At 43.8% G+C, this 21,264-nt stretch overlaps 1 protein-coding gene across 1 annotated transcript; it reads left to right on the top strand.

Moving 5' to 3' along the window:
* The first annotated feature begins 11,804 nt into the window (after nt 1-11,804).
* LOC142589806 (uncharacterized) lies at nt 11,805-18,904 on the top strand. Its single transcript, XM_075701383.1, has 3 exons — nt 11,805-12,107; nt 13,903-14,023; nt 18,689-18,904. The coding sequence occupies exons 1-3, from the start codon at nt 12,002-12,004 to the stop codon at nt 18,825-18,827; spliced, it is 366 nt and encodes a 121-aa protein (XP_075557498.1). The 5' UTR covers nt 11,805-12,001; the 3' UTR covers nt 18,828-18,904.
* The last annotated feature ends 2,360 nt before the right edge of the window (nt 18,905-21,264 follow it).

The raw sequence follows: 21,264 nt of genomic DNA on the forward strand, positions 1-21,264 counted from the left end.
TGTAACTCAGCACCTTGCGCTCCCTCCTCTCAATTCTGCATACCTGCTGAGTCAGAAGTGTAGTACTGAGTGGCTGTGACCATCATGGGATTTGTTATAGTATTTAGCTTGTCTGGTATTCGGTAAACGCACACGGACTGGGTGTTTTACATGAGAGGTGGAGTCGTAAACGTCAGCAGATTTTTCAGGGGCTGTAGAGCGTCCTGCACGGTGCAGCCTGCTGGTGGCGCAGAGCTCAATCAGACAAACACAGATAACATCGTAGTAACCATGGGTATTTGCTGCTGGTGTTATTTTCGGGCCGCAACACGATCATGCCAGTGCCGATAACTTGAACGAGCAGTTACGTAGAATGCACTTCGCCACTACAATATTATATCTGTGTTTGTCCGGTTGAGCTGTGCACCAATGGGGGTGGATGTGCAGTGCAGGCCGCTCACGTTTCAACGTCCGCTCATCAGGTAGCCCGCCCAGACCGCTTGGGTTTGCCTGAATACTGGGTACGCTAAATCTATATTTTTATCCTCTTGTGCAGTAAAGGTTCGAGATGAGGAAGCGGCCTGACAATAACTGCGTCACAGCAAGAACCAACAGAATGACTTTTTCTCTCATGGTATTTATTGTGGATATAATATGTACTTGCCTAAGACATTTGCTCAGCGGGTCAGAGAGTCATAGCCGTGTCTTCAAGTACAAACAAACATTTCACAGTGCAATTATTAAAGTAAACAGTTCTCTACAAAGGAGGTAAAATAATACAGTGTATCAACAATGGCTACTAGTCTGGTTGGAAGTCTCTTTGATCATAAAAGTCGCAGTTTGAAATCATCTGAATTAAATGTGACTGTGAAGAATGGGAGTCCCAGAGAGCAGTCGCCCCCAAAGTGACCTGGGTATTTGATATGCGGCGCGCTTCGAGCCCGTCAAGCGTGTCCCCGGTACCACTCCCGTGGATCCCACAGCTGACGTCTGCAGCCTCATCCACTTGATACGTTAGGTTGCTGGTTGTCGGACGACGCTTTTTCCACGATATCGAGGTATGTTCCGCATCGTCCTCGGACGGGTCAAATATGAAAGCGCTGATGGTGTGGGCGTGATCCGTCGCCTGGCGGCTTTGCCGTCTCGGCTACGTTGCAAGTGTCGGTCGGTCCACGAGTGCTGCGGGCTCGAAAGAAACGATAATCAGTGATCGAGTAGACACAACCAGTCTATCTGGAATGCTGCGTGCTTCTTGCCGCGTGGCGATACCCGGCCCTGCGGGAAGGGCGCCGTAGCGAGCTCGAACACCGTCGTCTCGGACTGTGCCCTTTGCGAGAACGAAGCGTGTTGGTTCTGAATTTCAACCTACCATTCTAGTTTTCCATTAACTGTGCTACGCCATAAGCAGCAACATCTCAAAAGGCACATCTTCACATTTAGCTGGCATAAGATGTCGTACCATATGAGGATTGACTTCAAGATCTTTTTTAAAAGTTATTTGGAGAACATCCCCAAACAAAATAGCGTCCTTGAAGTCAATAAAGCAGTGTTCTATAGTTTGCGCTAAATTACAGAGACGACAGCTAACGGAACATACAAAATTGTCTTTCCTACTCGACCAGGCACTAGCAAATAACGTTTCAGTATGCCTTTTGTAAGGGAGTGTTTGGAGCCTGGACAAATAAACACTGTACAAACTTGTACAAGCACGTCATGCTCAGGTGCGCCCATATAAAGCGATCGGTATGACAGAGATTTTAGAAGCACATCAAACAGATCTTTATACAGATTTTTCCATGAGATAGAGAATAAGTATTCATTTGAGAACCTCATTGCCAGAAAGCACACTGAGAGGGACACTTCACGCATGAATCCCTGCAAATATGGATTTCAAGCAACATTTGCCGAAATTACAAAATTTGGTAAAAGATTTACAAGAATAACTTGTATGAGCGCCCGAAGTAATGGGTGTGAAAAGTCTTGAAAAAGGAAGAAACGAGCTGAACAGTCGTTATAGCACAGTTTCACGTCTTTAAGTATAACGGAGCCGACGTTAGCGGGCGCGAGAGGAGAAAACAAAACAGAAGGATGGACGCTATCAAACGCCTTAGCTAAGTCCACTTGGAGCTTTGCTAGACAGAAGGACACAACAAGCTCTCTTCCGGGCTTTAACATGTGATCGCATACAAAAAGCATATCTAATTCGCGTTATTCATGGCAAAATGGACATGCAGTTTCATATTAAATGTAGTCAGACATAAACTAAGTACATTACACATACGATAAAAAACTGTATTTCTTTCAAGATTTCGAAAGTACTTTGTGGAGAATAATTTTTTTCATTGTTTCGCAAGCGTCCGCACACAACCTAATCGAGGCAATATCAGGGATTCGCTTCATGAGGGGGTAATATTTGAAGACAAATAAAAAAAAATTGAAAGAAACCTGGCAATATACCGCATTTTCGTGTTGTACACGTAACTTTCTGCAATTTCTCGAGCGGTGAGTTACCACATGGAACGTGCATCATTCCAACTCAAAGACTAAATTATAATGTGAATACATGCCGGCACTTCGCATAACGTAAGCAAATTGGGCGAAACGTCTATACTTGAAAGGATCATACTAGGGCTTCAAAATGATAAAATTTTGCGACGCGTATCAACCCTAAACGCCACAGATTTTCACAACTTGGGAGCTGACTGCAAAGTGGAGTTTCCTTTGGAGCACTAAAAGTACAGAACGAGCAATACAATTGGTCAAATCGGCCGACGAAATATTCCCCGACTGTAAAAATCAGCTTGCCTTCATGTCGATTTCACAAAGCTCCTCTTTTAATAAAGCTGCAAACTTACAAGGAATACTTCTGTTTTGCATTAACAATGAAGGATTCTGCTTCATAATTCATATTATATTTCCAAAATTTTGATGGTTCACCTAAAAGGACATGGCTGACCATTGGCGACAGCGCACTTTTTGTATACCAGAGATTTAGTTCATCGTAGTTGAAATCAGAAATTTATTGAATGCCAACACGGTTGTCGTGTTGTCGAGTTAACGAGAAGACATAAATGACCTCGTCTCTCATCAAATTAAAAGAAAACTGCAGAATTTGCGCAAGTCGGCAGGCTGCCCAGCATCAACATCCCGTGCCCACGAGGAGGAGTTTCATGAATATTACTGATGCTTCGATAAATTACGCAAAGGTAAGCAAGCAAGGAAGCAAAAAGTGAGTGAGTGAGTAAAAACTTTATTTGAAAACAAGATATTGACGGATGACCTTGTTGTTAGGCAGCCACGAGCCCCTGGGCCCGGGCGGCTTCTTCAGCTCTCTCGATGACCTTCGCCTGCAGGTCAGGGTCGAAGCTGAGCAAAACGCCCTCCCACTGCTCAGTATTGCTTATTTCGTGATTTGTGTGATTTTCGGCTGGGCACAACCACATAATATGAAATAGATCCGCTTTTTGCTTACAATGGGGCTTACATGTATTAGGGTATTGGTCCGGGTAGTAGTAGTGATAGGCTACGGGGTTGGGGTAGGTGTTCGTCTGAAGTCGTCTCCAAGCTACTTCTTGTCGCTTGTTAAGCGATTTGTGTGCTGGCGGGTACACTGCCTTGGCTAACCTGTAGTACTGAGTTATATCCTGGTAACTGACCATGCAATCCCTCTCTGATCCTAGCGTGAGCCGTTCGGGTGCTCGGTTGGCGAGTCGTCGAGCGGCGGTGTGGGCGGCATCGTTGCCGGGTAGGGAGGAGTGTGCTGGTTCCCAAATGATCTGGATTGGACATGGGTGTTGGTTGGTGTCTACTATGTGTTTTACGGGAGCGGAGACCCGACCTTTCGCAAGATTGCGTACTGCTGCTCTGGAATCGCTAATTTTGTAATGACAATGTGTTGGGGCTATTGCCAGAGCGATAGCCGCCTCTTCCGATGTTTCGGAGCTTCTGGTGCGAATTGAACCACCAGCGCGTATTTGACCTGAGGAGTCCACCACTGCAAGGGACATACAGTTGCGTTCTATGTATTCTGCTGCGTCGACATAGACTACGTCTTTCAAGGCGTGGAATTTCTGATGTAGGGCTTTGGACTGCCAGGCCCTCCTTTCCTTGTGGAATTCGGGGTGCATGTTTTTAGGGACTGGATTAGTTTTGAGATGGCGCCTCTGATCGTGAGGAATGTCCACTTTAATGTTTTGCATCGACTCGTAGTTGATGCCGAGATTCTGGAGGATGTTTCCCCGAAGGCACTCTGAGCTAGCCTTTCGTACTGAGATATAATGTGCACTTCTACAAGTTCATCGAGGGTGTTGTGCACACCTAGGGCTAGCAGTTTAGCGTTGGCCGTTCTTTTAAGTAGCCCAAGAGCCTGTTTATAGGCCCTCCTGATAATTCCCTAGATTGTCTCTCTCTCAGCCGCTTTGAGGCAGAGGTACGGGGTGATGTAGGTGATGCGGCTGAGAACGAATGCTTGTACCAACCTTATGATGGTGGCTTCTTTCATGTCAGAGTGCCGGTTGGCAATTCTTGAAATGAGTCGCATCGTCTGCTGAACGCATGCTTCCAGTTTATGAATTGTTGCCGTTGTGCCCCTGAGCTTGCATGAAGCGGCCTAGTAGACGGATGGTGGTCACCACCGGAATCGCACTTCCTCCGGTTCGCACAGTGATTTCTGGGGGTGGCGCAGTGTCGGATTTGCGGTTTGTAGGGGCTTTGAGTAGGAAGAGTTCGGATTTTTGCGGGGAGCAAGTGAGGCCTTTGTCGGTAACGCACTTTTCAACCGTGTCTACAGCTTGTTGCAGCGTGGTTTCTATATCACCATCACTACCTTTAACCACCCACAGCGTGATGTCGTCCGCATACAGATTATGGTGTAGATCTGGAATCTGATTAATTTGTTCCGTTAATCGGATCATCGCAAAATAAAGAGGAAGGGGGATAAGACTGATCCCTGCGGTGTGCCACGATTTCCAAGAGGGCTCTTGTCCGATTGTAGTTCTTCTATTCTTAGTTCCGCTGTGCGATGGTTGAGGAAATCTTTGATGTAGTTGTAGGTCCTCTGTCCCACACCTAGGTACTGCAGATTCTCTAGTATAGCCTGATGCGATGGGTTGTCAAAGGCCTTTGTAAGATCTAGGTCCAGATAAGCCCGGGTACAATTCCTAGGTATGATGTCCAGAACTTGAACTGAAGCATGGTGTTTTGCGTGGAAAGTTTTGGACGAAAGCCAATTATGGAGTTCGGGAATAAGTTGTTGTCCGCCGCAAAATGATGGAAGTGGTTAAGTACAACGTGCTCCATGAGCTTTCCTACGCATGAGGTCACAGAGATTGGGCGTAGGTTCTCGAGCTGTAGTCATTTACCATGTTTACGAATGAATATTATTTGTACATGCTTCCATTGCGAGGAGATAGAAGCTGTTTCCCAACAGCGGTTGAAGTACTCTGCTAGAGCAGTGATAGATACGTCGTCTCGATTTCGGAGGGTCTTATTTGTACAGAACATCATATTGCGAAAATTGCCATAGCACACTAGACGTACATCACTTTCTCTGGCCGTGCGGTCGGACCCACGCGAACAAGGATCAAGACTCCGCCAGGCTACAAGAATCATTACGCAGCACGGAGCAGGCGGAGCAGCTCTGGGCTGCCCAGCGAGCCCACGATGCGGCCAGGGAGTTACAACTCCCGGTCCCAACGTGGGAGTAGCCCGCTCTATGGGACCTTGCGCCCCATTGCTCGCAGGACCTTTCATTAAAGTTTTTCCTTCCATCCATCCATTTGTTATGCCATCGGGGCCTCGTGCAGATTTAGTTCGGAGTTTCAGCAAGACGGCTCGTACTTCTTCCTCTAGGATGGGCGCATCTAAGTTAAGATTCTCCGGACCAGTGTATGGCTTCTGGGGGATTTGTGCATTTGTGCCTATGTACCGGGTTCGGAGCTCTATTAGAAGCTCGTCGTTCGGGCCCTGGTATTGGTGAGTGATCTTAGTGAGGCATTTCCTCTGCTCGGATTTACTCTTATCCGGGTCCATAAGATATCGGAGGAGATTCCACGTTTTGGCGGGACCGAGTTGTCCCTGCATGCTGTCGCATACCTTTTCCCATTGGTTTTTGGTTAATTGGTTAGCGTATTCCTCGATTTCCAGGTTGATTTGCGCGATGCGCAAGCGGAGTGTATGGTTTAGTTTATTATTTTTCCAGCGAGTTTGCATGCTCTTTTTGGCTTCCCACAAGTGTAGGAGGCAGCTATCCACCTCGACCAGACCATCGTCTTCAGGGATTTCCCTCGTGGCGCGTTTCACGCAATCTCTGAGATCCCCAATCCAGGCCTCGATATCGTTTATATGCTCGGTGGCGGTTGTCTCCCGAATCTGGCCGAAGCGGTCCCATTCCGTGAGCGAAACTCGTTTGCCCTTCTTGCGGGGTGGACCCGCCTGAAAGTGGATTTCTATGATATAATGATTGCTACCGAGGCATTCCCCGGTATTAGTCCAATCCTGTCGGTGGCACTCGGAGTTGAGCTTAGTCTCCGATAAGATCGAGATCGGCTCCTACTGCTCGATCCACCGGGAAAAAAAAGCTTGCACTGGTTTCTTGGCTGCTTTGCGTCGATCGGCGTTCTCGCGATATACTTTGCCTGCCCTCGTTGGGGTGGTTCTGTTCTTCCACCGAGGGTTTCTGCCACTGTCGTTGTCGGTTGATGTAGGGAAGCAAAAAAAGAGCTAGAGTAGCTGCCAACAATGAGTTCAATAAAGAATGCAAGAAATTAAGGCTTAATTGCTCACTACCAGCCACTAAAAATATTTCTAGCATACACTGTATTGCTCACAAGGGGAATATTATCTCCGCAGCTAAGAAACTTCTTGCTGCAAGTTTTTACACGATTGTGGTAGAATGTATGTAGTAAACTAAAAGAATTGGGCTACATCAAGATGTATCCGTAAATAGTTTTATTGCCGAGAAAACTCATATTGCGGTGCCAACAATAAATGAGTTATTCTGAAGGAAATTCCAATATTCGTGCTATTGCTTTAGTTCAATCAGAAGCCCATACAGTGAACGAATGAGGACACAAAATTGAACTCTGTAATTTTATTATTATTGTGAAATCTTCTTTAACCGATGTAAAACGACAGATAACTATGTAAGCGTACAATTTCTTCATTTCTCTGTTTAAGGAAACTGGGTTTTTTTTAATTTTCGTTTAGAGTTTTCGTTTAGCTAGAGTATTTAAAGGAGCAAAAAAGCAAATTGGCGCCACAGATTCAAAAAGATATGTGACATGTCTATGTGCATAACATCTTCAATGAAGCAGAATGTGTACACCATTACAAGAATGGGGGAAATGTAAATTCACCCATTATGCGTCTTTTCATACCAGTTAATTGACATTATTCAACAGAGTGCTGCTTGACGAATGTCTGAGCAAACACGTTTGACATCTGGCAAAAGTTTTTCACCTCGTTATATGTTATTTACAAGTTTCGGACCGCCCGCATGGCCAGTTTCAATGGATCTTTGCAGACCTCTAGAAAGCTTGCCAACACTCCCCCCCCCCCCCCAGTGTTTGCTTTCCAGTACTAGTTAGACAGACCTATGGCAGCAAATGATGGATTACCTGAACAAAAGCAAAACTCAGGTTCGACGATGACAATCAGAGACGTTTGATCCATAGGCATTGTTAGCCGCGAGTGAAGGCATCACTTCCAGACCTCTTTTTGGCAACCGGCTAACCTAATGTGAAGAGTGCTCTTTAGACGTTGTTATTGATGTAGGTCACATAATCATTTATCGGCCGCGTAGAAAGTAAAAGACTTCAGGATATGATGGAATGACTGAAGAAGCCCCGCTGGGAAATTTGTGTATATAGTATTGTAAAGTGTATTATAATACAGCTGGGAATTTACAAGATTACCTTAAATGTTGACATTCCTCCAGATGCAGTTTTTCTTTAGCGCTGGAAGCGGTAGTTGCAAGCCGCGATTTCTAGAAAGGGAAGCGGACGAATATTTACAAATCACTACTACAGAAACCGTGAGGGTTTAGAACTGTGTTATGATCTACGAACCTAGAAAATGCGATGCGACTTCTGCACCTTCAGCGTTTCCAAAAGTCCCTGAAGTTCTGCTTGCGGACAGGTTTAGGGCAGCATGCAGGAAACACTCATTTTTGCCAGGTTGGACAACGTAAATTGGCCGTGCACCTACATTAACCCACCTGCAAAACTTGAAGACCATACAAATGCGCACAGAACAATGCTACCTACGCAGAAGCAGCGTTTCCTTTAGTGGTCATGTTGCGTTCATTTCTTATTTTGGATGTATGGTAGGTGTATGCATGGAATTATTCACTTTATATCAATTAGGTTTCTTTTTTGAATTTGTGTAATTTAAGGATCACTTTATTTACTCGGCAGCGCGTACTGCAATTCAATCGTTTTTTTTTGTAACTAATTAATTGTAACTAGTTACATTTTTGCCGGAACGAGCTCTAATAGGGGACGCAGCTTTGAGCACATGATTTTAGTGGGAAGCGCAGTGTCCAAGGGCATGAAAATGTACATGTCTACGGGGTTTACTTTCATTCACTACTTAGCGTCCTGGAGCTACGCCTCTATCATTTGAACATGACAGGCTTGCAGATTTGCACAGCTTTCTTGTAAGTCTCACTTCGAGCTTTTCTCTAACAATAAATTTCTCTATCTCTCTCACTACCCTAAAAGCTTCATTAAGTGGCCTTAAAAGTGAATTAGGTGCTGCTAAATACTTCCTCGTTTTGTGCGGTCTATGACTTTTCTGATATAGACAGAATCGTTTGCCCGTTAAATTCTTATGTTTCTTTCTTATTTATATATACCGAACCGCTTTCACCTATCTCGAATTGTATCTTTCGGGCTGAATAATGTCCTTTATATCAATAAATAAATTACAGATTTGGCAGCATTTTCAAAGAGAGTAAACCAAGCCAATTTGTTCGAGTCCGTTACAAATAGTCGTTCAAGACTGAAAGGCAAATGACGGAAGGGTGCTTGAAGGCCGTAAACCAGATGTTGACCTACAAATTTAAACCCCGCTTCCATAGTATGACAGTGATCTCCTAACAACAAGGAAGCATAGCGCTTGATAGAGGGCCCGAACATGAACATCGCGGCATTAAGTAACCATATTTTTGTGAGCAAGGTGTTCGTACGTTATAATACCGCCCTTCGCTCCAGCGTCCATATGGAGTGAGGCTTGGGTGACACTTCTGTTGTCTTCACAAGAAAACCAGTAAGAATTACTGAAGAAAGTTTTTAAAGGCATTCTATGTTGATATATGCAACGTCTGAAGGGCTCCCAAGGACGCACTGAAAGAGCCAGGTCTACTCGTAGGATTTACTTTATTTGTGCAATATTAATAAAGCTAGAGAGTAAAGTAACTTTAAAGGAGCGGATTACATTTCTGTAATTGCTCAATTAATTTTGTGGCACAGAATTTATGACAGTAATCAGCTGCAATTATGAAAGAAGTGATTGCATTAGTAATAGCTAACTTTTTTTTCTGTAAACTGTTAAGACTGCCTGCAAGTGTAGTTTAAGGTGCTACGGTTAATTTCATTTTGCCCACTGTACGCGCCAGCTAACGTAGGCAGAGGGTCGATTTGTCGTCCGTTTCCTTGATGAACACACCACCTCTTGCTATTAAGTAATGCAGAGCATTTGAATTTAAACGGAAACTGAAAGTGCATATTTTTTCATCCGCAGCCACTTAGTGGTCTTTTCTTCATTTTCCTTCCGAATGTACACTTTCTTGCCAACCATGTAGGTATTAATAGATGCTGCATGTACTTGCACGTTTGTAGCTGGTATTATTTTTGTACTCGTGCGGTTGTAACTCAATACGGAGTTTGCTATATTTATTTTTATTTGATGTTTTTTACAATTGCTGCTTATATCTTATATGCTATACAGAAGGGCCCGTTACAGTCTTTGACCTTGGGACTTCCTTCGGTGTAATACTTCTTTGTGCTGCCTTCTTTCGAATAATAACAATAAATCCTCATTCACTGCTCATTCAAAAGATGTGAAACGATATTATAGCCATGCGTAGAATACAAGGAGACACAGTTCAGGCTGATTTTGTGAATGTACATCCGGTGTCGGCATTCGCAGAGCCATTCATGCGTATAAGAGTGGTTCATATATAAGAACAAAATTTGTTTTGGCAAGCCTTGGGTGTCTCAAGAGAGGACGAGCCACTAGCTACACTTCCTTTCTACGCTTCTTTCTAAGTTTACTATTTGATGCAAGTGAGCTGAAAATTTTCAAGCCATTCTTACTAAATTGCCGAATATTGCACAAAAATATCGTAAGCACGAAAGTTTCGGAAGTTAGGATAATATTTCAAATCTTTCATTGTTTTATTTAAAATAATAATTTCATTTCAAGATATGCTGTTGCGAATTTATTTACTTGTTTTCGATAAACTTGTGTATTTTGGCTGAACCAAAACGAAAAACGTGGGTTCATCAATCCATCAAAGAATTTCGCAGTTGGAGGCTAAGCCTTTGACCACTTTTCAAAAGTAAATTGATTATTTATTATTTATTTATTTATTTGATTCATTATAATGAAGTTATTCGTTAAAATATATTTATAAAATATATTATTATATGAATAGCATCTTTTGGCAGTCCGCAGTGAGCCTTGTTTTCTAAAGCAGAAGCTAAGACAATATCTTACGGGAGACTTTTAGCAATGCTTAACGACAAACTATAGACATCACACTGCAATACAGTCATGGACAATAGCTCATTGAATCGTTATCCTTTACACTTTGTCATTGCACTTTATTGCAATGATTTCAGTGGTGAGAATTAATAGGATATTGTTATTTCAAAACCAAGCAATAGAACCTTCAGGTAAACGTACTGTAAGTAGAACTGAGTTGTATCAAGATGGATTCATGTATATTCCACGCGCTGTGGAAGTCAGTATAACTGCACCTGTGTTGAATCTGCAAATCGGAAAGACACATTTAGTCAATAGCGCAGTGATCTTTGAAGGAAAATGCATCTCGCAAACTGTCGGGAAAAGCGGCCGAGAAAGGCCACACAGCGATTTACACTGTCACCACCAACCAAGGCACCTTCCATTGATATGCAGTGCACTCACCTGCTACAAAATTTGGCGCTGTTTCTTTGCATGCTTTCTAAACAGCGCAATAAATATTATTGCCTGCAGAATCAGAGTGACGATGTATGAATTTTGAAGTGCGAGCATGATTTAGTGATCTAAAAGTGCAGTACCTTCGCAATCACGTTCCTTTAAGCAAACAACACACCACTCATCGCTTACTTGCATATCCGATTGTCTGCAGTGTGCCGAGCGTGAAACAATGAGCGAACGCTGCTTTGGAGGGTGCAATTGTATGTGTAAAGTGGAGGCCCTCATATTCAAAGGTGGCCAATCGAGCTCAAAAACTAAAAGCAATCTGTTGGAGTGCGGTCTTTCATGATGTATAGCTACACAGAAAAAAAAACATTTGTGTGCCACATGTGGCGTTATTCGAAGGCTTTTTTCGCTATGCACACTTGTGCATCTTTTATAACCGAACGAAAAGTAAAGGAATACTGCGTTCATTCATTACACAATAATGCACAAAAGAAATTGCACACTTCATAGTGGTTTATTTCGCAGGCCAGAACTACGTAAATGGGCTGTGTCTCTTGCGTACTTACGCGATTGTCTAAAGCGTTGCTCTAGTACATCCTTTTTCCTTTTTTTTAGTAGAATCAGGCAGGCATGGCAACGACTTTTTTTTAATGTAGTGAAGAGGAAATAAATGGCACGTTTGTTTCCTTAGCGTACAAAGAGGTATAGCTAACACCTAGCTTTTGCTCGTGCGGTTGATGCAAGCATTTCGAAAAGACTATTGCCGAAGGCAGTGCTTAGGCTTCCGGTATTCGCCGAGTGCAACCAACTGATTCAATTCGATAGTCAGGTGACCCCTAACGAGTAGTTGCATATCCTATATACCGGAGATATGCGAGCTTTGTTTGCATGCCTTTTTTGCATATTTCTTGTGGCGTCATTGCTACCGGACCTTTCAGAAGAAGCTGTAGGAGTTGAAGAAGTGCGCCTTCACCATGGTAAGTTAAACGTATGGATTTTAGCTGTTTCCTGCATGCTATCGTTAACAAAAAGACCAAAGTACCTCAATCCTTATAAACTAATTTATCATATTTCGCTTATTTTTTATCTTCTTAGCAATACTTGACGTATGGCATAATTGAACACTGCACACCAATATTTTAGAACTTTTTCTCCAGTGCACCTAATTCGTGTCCGCTTCAACTTGCTTTGCTTTATTTTTTAATGTGTGCACAACATTTGGCATCCCCAGCCGTGTAAAGTGAAAAGTATGATGCCTCGTATCGGCACAAAAACGCCTAATTTTGCTAAGTTAAATCATTTAATCTTTATTGTATTATAAATGTACATGTTTGGTAACTTTCTGCAGCAAAATAAAAAAAATCGAAAGCAAAAAAAATAGCGAGTACTCGTGAAGATACATACGGCTCCTTAGGAAATGCATGGAAAAACTTGTAGTAAGCTGGGGCCAACAGAAATTTGTAGGTGGCTCAACTTGAACTTTGGGGTTCTGAAATTTGAAGCTGGGAAACCTGAAATTTGAAGCTGGGCCAACAGAAATTTGGTTGTGAGCCAACTTCAAATTTGGGGGTGGACCAGCATAAATTTGGTGGTGGGCCGACTTGAAAAGTGGCGTGAGCCAACTTAAAATTTCGGGGTAGGCCAAATTTGAACGTGGGCCAAATGAAATTTGGGAGAAGGCAAAACTGAAATCTAGGGGTACGGTATAGTGTAGTATGGTATGGTATATGGTATGACAAAACTTTATTGGGGTCCTGCAGTTCGTGAGTCATTGAAGTGGGCCGCTCCCACGTGAGAACCGGAAGGCCAAGCCTCTCGGCCGCATCGGGGGCCTGCTGGACAGGCAACTGAAATTTGAGGGTGGCCCCACTAAAATTTGGGAGTAGGCCAATTTAAATGCGGGGGCGGCCAACTTGAAATTTTGGAGTGGGTCAACTTAAATTTACATGTGGGCCAACATGAAATCTGGGGGTGGGCTAACTCGAAATTTGGGTGTGAGCCAACCTGAGATTTTGGGATGGCCCAATTCACATTTGAACGTCTATGAGCGTCCTTCGACTTATAAAGAGTTATGATGGCTAACGAGTGTGCTGAGACGCTTGGCGCGTTTTCATTATATGAAATATGAAACTGCTTGACATCCTGTTTTTTCTTTTTTTGAGCTCAACCTTTTTTTTGCCTGCAACAAACTATACGCGTGTATGACATAAATTTTGTTGTGGTGGTGGCAATGACGATGTTAAGTTACTGCTACATTTTAACAGTTATAAAAGGCTGGCTTTTGCACATTGCAATTCAAATTTTATCACAATTCCTTTTTTACCTGAAATGTGATTTGCAATAAAGCATAATGTTTAGCAGCTGCTGTGCGCATATAGGTGGATAAGGATCATGCTGTGCATCAATTCATAGGGCGTCTTTCGGTGTTCGTTGCCGTGTACCCAATGATCAAAACGTTTTTTTATACATACAGTCAAATACACTGTTAAAAGGAACACCCAGGTGCAGAGCAAGTGCAAAGTTTTGTCTTCGGCGGGTCTTGGAAAGCTCGGCTCCGCAGCACATAGAACTTGTGCTTGACGGCGCTGGCACCTTTGAACCTCTGCAGTGCATTGTCAAAGCTTCAGCTGGCACTTGCGGCTAGGGCATCAGCGCAATGAGAACGTACCGTTAGGGTGTTCCTTGAACAGTTGACTGCACTGTACAATGGCAAATATTATTTTTCTCACCAGAAATACGCCATGATATACACATTGCCTTAACCTGTTGTAGAGCTCTGCCACTATGGGGAATATAGAATTGAAGATGGCAAAAGCCTCGAACTGGCAAACCCGTGCGTGCGGTTGACGTGCGAGTCACTGAACGCCAGTTACGCCAATGTGTTTATTGCTGGGTAAGTGTAATCTCTCTTTAAATATCTTTATTTCGCATGATATATCTGCGACGGGACTTCCCTGACTATTTTCTAGTTTTCTAAAAGAGTTCATTCTTAAGAAAAACAAAAACAAAATACAGTTTTACTGCTTTCTATCACCACATTTATCAGCTCTACATTCTCTGCGGCAGTACTTAAGTGTAAACATTATTGATACCTCATGTGGTTTACATCGTGTGTTTTTCAATTTATTATTTCTAAACAAAGAGCAGATGCTGAAATGTAATAGCCATGAGCACTAATCAGTAAAAACACATTAGTAGCGTAATGTTGCTTCTCAAAAAGAGGATTAACGCAAGTGCACCCATACATACATGTGCAAAGCAATATTATGGCTAAAAGCTACGCTGTGAAGTCACTGTGGACAATCTATGACACCTCGCATAAAGCTACGTTGTCCCAATGTACCAACCGAAGAAAAGTCACATGTAACCTAAGGCACATTAAGTGTGATGGCCACATGTTCGTTTTGGATAATATTTAAGATAATGTTAAGAAATTATTGGATATTATCAATATCTGACGCACCATTCCTCGTGTAGGTACGTCGTGGCGCCAAAGGCTGATAACCACACTAGGTTGCACTCTTCAAATGAATTATGAATAAATTAACAAATGAATTCGTTCATTCAAAAAGGGAATACCGCTGGTGGAGAAGGAGGGAGATACGGAGGAGAGATAGGCGCTTACTAAATCACACGTGCCAGGCAACTAACAACACCGAAGTGGACTGACGTGACTACGCAATCAAGATTTTCGAGAATGTTGGTCTGTAAAGATTCAACATAGCGATGTAGCAAAATACCCTTGTCGTGTCGAGAAAGATTGAGAGCGGCACAGTGTAGGATATGAGATGCTGTAAGTTCGCTTCGCATACGAAGGGGCAAAAAGTGCATATCCGTAAGGCAAGGGTGTCAATGCGCGTCTTAGAAAAGAAAAAAAAGAAGCTTTTACAATTACGGGTAGCTGCTCATCACAATGCCTAAGAAGACGCCCCGGGACATTGTGCAGATATAAATGTGCAAGCTCCACCATTAACGCTTTGTTTTAACCGTAAAATCGAGAGCAATTTGAGTGGGAATACCCAGTTTTGTCTATAACTTATGTGCTACCCCTAACTATGATTGCACACCTGCGTTTGGGTGCGATGACATCTTACCAAGTTGCTTAAATTTCAGTCCTAAATTTTGAAACAACCATTGCGCCCGACTTTTGAATCCCAATGTTACGTGCCCTCGCATGAGCATATGTCACGCAACATTCACGTTGAACTTCTGTTGTAAGCCGTTCCTGTGGAACCGATATGACCCTTGAACACGACCCTCTTTGCCGTATTTGATCTTCCCTGTGATGGGGGGGGGCGTTATGACTGCGACGAGCATTTCGAATAGACATTGCTCTAGAGTTTACCCTTTAATACATGCTGGCATTTATACGCGGTATAACAACTATAACCGCAAAAATATCTGTTAACAGGTTAAGACACCCTTTATAACATCGTACATATTATTTATAACACGTATTCTTTATAATGCCATCACAATAAGTGCGTATACACATTAGCAGCGCTCGCACTGAAGCTAACATTTACCTTAACAGTTCTGTGCTTGCGAGTGATGGCACAAGTTTGCTTCTCATGTAACGGAAATAAACAAGGCTGCATGTCAAGTGATGCCCTCAAAGAAATGCTTCTTCTTTCGTTATTGTTGGTTGCCTAGCCGCAGCTCAAAATTAAATCAGAAAACCAAGGGGAAGGGTAAAAGCAAGGTGTGCCAATACTCAACATTTCCAATGCGAATAACATAGTCAAAACAGTGGAACATTAATTTTTGCTCGAGCGTAAGACATAACCACTCATATTACATTCTCTACAAAGATTAGCAGTAATCCAAGTAAATGTACTGTAAGGGAGCTGTGGTTTAGTGTGGAGGAACATGTTCCTGGGCGAACTCAAGGGGCCTGTAAGTTCTGCTCAATATTTTCCAAATATTCAATAAGTATTGCGTGAAGAACTATACAAGCAGCTTAGCACAATAAAAACCACAGACACAAGAAAGGTGGACAAATACAAGCGCTTGTCCTTGGGCACCTTCCTTGTGTCTGTGGTTTTTATTGCGATAAGCTACTTGGTCCAGTTATGGAAAACCAACTAGCCCAGCAATGAACTCTTCTATTTACTGTTAGCCATATGTCAATATGTTACCGCAATGTTAGACAAAAAAGTGGTTTCGTTACGTGATCTCTATTAATAAAGTGATCCCTATTATTAAAACAATGTGTCGTGGTGCAGTACGACATAATGCGTGGTAGTACTATAATTTACTGTACGTATGAAACACAGAAGACAAAGTCATTTAACAACTCACTTGTTTATTGCTGTCATTACTGCTTCCGGGGCACCAAGTACATGAAGCAGAATTGCCTCTCATGCAAAAGGTCTCCAGTTGACCAGATGCCAAGTTGCGCATGTATGAAATATTGCAAGTAATACGTTATTTTTTTACAAGAAGGACTTCGCGCAAGGATTATACTTCATTGTGCTTATAAATACGAAAATATTGAAGTTTGATTAAATATTTGAGCGTGTTCTTTCGCAAACATTTGTGTTCTGTTCATTCGGTAAATACAACGTTGTAAGCCGTGTCTGGAGTGACATGCATTTGTGGAAGTATTTGTTGTGGTCAACTCCCGTAAGTTCATTCGAGTGCGAACTGAACATTCCTTTACGGCACTACTTCTTAAAAAGAATTGGCTTGTGGCAGGTAGTTGTATTCCTAAAAACACGCTTTTTTTAATACTTTGCAACGTGGTTATGGCGCACCCAACATGGTTGCTTGGTGGCTATGGTGTTGAGCTGCTAAGCACGAGGTCGCGGGATCGAATGGCGGCCACAACAGCCACATTTCAATGTGGGCGAAATGCGAAAACACCCCTGTACTTAGATTTAGGTGCACGTTAAAGAACTCCAGGTGGTGCAAATTTCCAGAGTCCCTCACTACGCCGTGCCTCATAATCAGATCGTGGTTCTTGCACGTTTAACCCCGTAATTTTAAAGAAAGGTTTATGAAGTTCATTAATGGGGATGCAATAAGCGCTTCAAATGTAGCTTCGTCACCTTCTTCAGACAGAAGGCTCAACGAAGCATAAGTATGAAGGGTCACTGCCTTTTATAATTTTGCCGGAATTCTAATACTAAACTTGAACTGCGAATCAAATGTAATGTAAACCCACTGCTTGATTTCTGGTTGCAAGAAAGGCTCGCACTTGAATTTTCCAAATAGCCCGACGAGCAGACAACGCCACATGCGTGCCATAAACACTGTTAACTCGCCTGTTTGTATATTTCCAGACACGCCTCAGCGACAAGCTGGCGCTGAATATGCCTTCAATTTAGATATTTATTTGAGGCGTGAAAATGATACTACAGAAATTAGAGTGGTGAAGGCGGGCATACAGAATCTAGAAAGCAATTTGAGGGCGTAACTTAACTCTTAGAGCACAACACTATTTAGCAGGTGGCGCTAATAAGGAGGAAGCTTTATCTCAGGGCCAATTCGGATTTCTTCGTTCAAGTACATGCGAAACGCAGGAAGGCCCTGGAAGGCCCTTATTCGACAACAACTAGGTTTATATGAATGATATTTCTTGCACTTTAGAGAGAAAGTCGGACTATACCGACTAGTGCAAGTGTACATTTGAGTTAGGGCATCATACATTTCGCAAGAATTACCGAAATTATTCTGCTGAAGAAGTTGACGCAAACAGTTTACAAACCCGTGATTACTTGCAAAGGACAGAAATAAAGTAGTTGAATAAGCTAGATCCGTTGCAACATTTCAAGCATAGAAATGCGATAGAGGAGTTTACAGCTTCTGCGATTATGACAAAATGTTTATCAAGGTTAAAAATGAAGTATTAGTCATGTGGTAGGGCATTATTTCCTAGTGGTTTATAACACATCAGTCTTGTCCATCAAAGCAAACGTGACCTAAGTCGGCGTTTCGGATGCCAATGAAAACGGTTTTTTTGCAACGGCTTCCGAAGATAAAAGAATTTGCTTAAGACGTCATGTAGCCCACGTGAGGAGTTAGCAATCCTCAATTCTAACTGCAATTTCCTGTTAACTATACAATAGACTTTTAGCCTGTCCCCTATTCCGGCAAACGAGGGAGGTTTGGGCGGATTACCGGATTTGCGGGCGTGTAAACGTGAGCGGCCAGAACCGGTGCAGCCGCCTGGTGGCGTAGAGTTAAACCAGATAAACACAGAGCTAAAACTGCAGTAACCCACGATATCCTGCTTCGCTGCTGGTGCAAATTTTTGGCAGCGGTGTAAATGTGAACACGATTACGCCGCTGTAGAAACTTCACACCAGCAGCTAAGCAGAATGTCGTAAATAGCATTGTGTTTGTGTGGTTGAGGTTTACGCCAACAGCTGGGGCTGCCAATCTGGCCACTCACGTTTACGCCCTCGCTAAACCGGCAAACCGCCCGTGCTTGCCGGAATACCGGACGTACTAAAATTCTCTAATAAAATGGAGCTGCTCAGTTAGCGTTTTTGGAGTTTGCATGAAACATAGTTACGCCACGATGTCAATGTCATGTCTTGAACTACCCTTGCAGATGTGGTGTGGTGGCCCTAGGCAACGATGTTCCAGACCTTTGCAAGATAAGAAAGCCGAAGAGGCGGAAACCTTATCCGGGTTGCTGTCCCAGAATCGTTTGCAGAAGAAAACGTAAAGTCAACTCAAACGCCGAATGATACAAATTTACATTTTTGCTACAAATTTTCTTCCAAGAGAAAAATAAAATGTGACAGCAGGATCTTTTAAAACTACATTCATGTATATAGACGAATGTAATTTTTTCAGCCTGCTATTGCTTCAGGTAATGACAAAATAAAGGCGGCAGAAAGCATCCTCGACGATTATCTAAGTTAGTGCGAAACCTTTTCGATAGTTAAAGATGTAATCGCGTATATGCTTTTGAGAAATATTTTATTTTCGGTTTCTGAACTTATGCTGCAATTCCTCGTCATCCTTTATGCCTTCCACATTTTTATTTCCTTACCTACTCCCATCGCTGTTGCTATTGGCATCAGAGGAGGTGCTACCGCGTTGCGGTGCCGCGAACACTCCATCTTCCCCACGTTGGTCAGAATGTTTGGCAATTTGGCTGACAATTTCAAACTGGCCAACATGCATGAAGCGTTTCACTCGCATGAACGGGGTCCAGGGCGGCACCACGCGCTCGGTGATCTTGTTGAAGGCAGCGGCAGGTACAAGAGCCCCACCGGATACCAGAATCCGTTGCTTCGAGAGAGTCGCCGGAGCGTGGCCCAATCCAGGGAGCCCCTGCACGTGGTGCACAGCTTAAGCCAACTCACGTCCGCCGGGGGATGTCCAAACTCGAGAACCGTTAGGTGCGCGTGCCGGGACATCCTGGCGACGCCCGATCGGAACCAGGGGTGATCACCGACGCTACACGCCGCATCAAATTCGCTTTTGACGAAGTGTTTTCGAAACACGCATTTACACCCTTACAGTTGGCAGTCCTCCAATAGTCACCCCTTGGTCTCGGCGACCTTTTCGGCGGCATTCCGCTTGGCGTGTCCACTACTCCTCGGTGGCGCGTTGTCGCTATCTTTGCTCGCGCTCCTCGGCTGTGTGTATCTGGTCGGCCCATCGTTGCGCCTCCTTGCTCGCCGTGCTCGCCGCTTCAGTGCGCATCGCTCTGTCGCCTCTGCAGAGACTGTGGATTCTTACGCTCCTCATCCGTTCGATATATGCAAGGGCCGATTGTTTTATCTGCATGTAGAGGCCTACGCGCAACAAAGGGCAGTTAGCGCTATCGAAATGCGTCTATTTGTAGCCCGTAGCGATTTCAAGCCAGTATCCATGAGCGAGAGGGGGCATGCACGCATCAGTGACAAACTATGCGACCTTGAGTGGCCTTGCGTTTTACCTTTGTTCTTACTATACTCCATCTCGCGAGTACCTTGCAGCGCGGACGAAGGTACAAGGCGTAGGCAGGCAATATACCTGCGCAGCGATATGCACTTCCGGGTGTAAGTGGGTAACTGCCTGATTATTGCCGGCATTAGAGAGCTTTATTTTTGCTCGCTACATGATATGGTACAGCGATACGTGGCATGTTGTGGCCGTTGCGACTGCATGTCGTACACCTAGGATTACTGTGGCAGTTACCCGCGCCCATCCACCAACGACCACCCGCTTCGATCCGGATTCGCGCTTGTTACTGGTTCTCCGCCGTGTCAACAAGAAACAAGTGGCGAAATCCGTCATCGCTCAGTCGCGCCTCAAGCTAAGACCAAGTCATAAGTATATTTTGCCGTAACTATCGAGATTCTCTGTTTGTTTTCACACTGCTATGACTAAAGACGCGGCGGCGAGCTTTAGAACTAGTTTGATTTCTAGTTAGCAGATGGCGCCACAGCACTAGCACAGTGGATGGGTTAATGGTGCGGAGCGCTATAAAGGGCTAATTGTTCCCAACATAATTATTTACTACCCCGGTCTAGCACAGTACCTGAACGCGGTAGCGAGCAAACGCCAAGTAGATGATGAGCAGATGCTGCACTGCAGATGAACATTTGAAGGCGTTCGTCCCGACTACTTGCTAAAGAGGCTGCTAGGTAAATGTAGAGAAGCGATGCCACGCTGTAGCAGGAATATAAACAAAGTTATAGGCTTATGCAGCCAAAACGTTTTTTGCGTAAATCCACCAACCACGGAGCATGTAGCGACAGTATCGTAAGCAGACGTGAAGCGGACGACGCGGCATGGATGAACACACCTCGAGGGGCATTCGGTCTTCCCATACGCTTAAAGTTAGTGTAGCTTCCGCAATGCCGCACGGAACTACTGAAATACACTGTAGGCTAAGAAACGTTGCGCATTTAAAAGTGCAGTGATTTAAGAGTGCAGTGATTTCACTCCCGTTGTCGCTTTGCCGGTCACCGGCGTCCGTAGCAGGAGTATAAAAGTGTTTTGCCACATTTTTACAATTACATTCAAAATTCAGTGCGCTTGGACTCTGGAAAGAAGGATGACAAGCGAATCTGTGTATGTGGGCTCCTTAATGGCAAAGTGCAATTCCGCCGCGGTTTGGCCCGGCATTGCACTATCTTCGGTATCGGCCCACATATGGGGTGTGCTTCACGCCTGCTTCGCCTCCGC

The sequence above is a fragment of the Dermacentor variabilis genome, chromosome 8 (assembly GCF_050947875.1).
Source record: "Dermacentor variabilis isolate Ectoservices chromosome 8, ASM5094787v1, whole genome shotgun sequence".
In the NCBI taxonomy this organism is placed as follows: Eukaryota; Metazoa; Arthropoda; class Arachnida; order Ixodida; family Ixodidae; genus Dermacentor; species Dermacentor variabilis.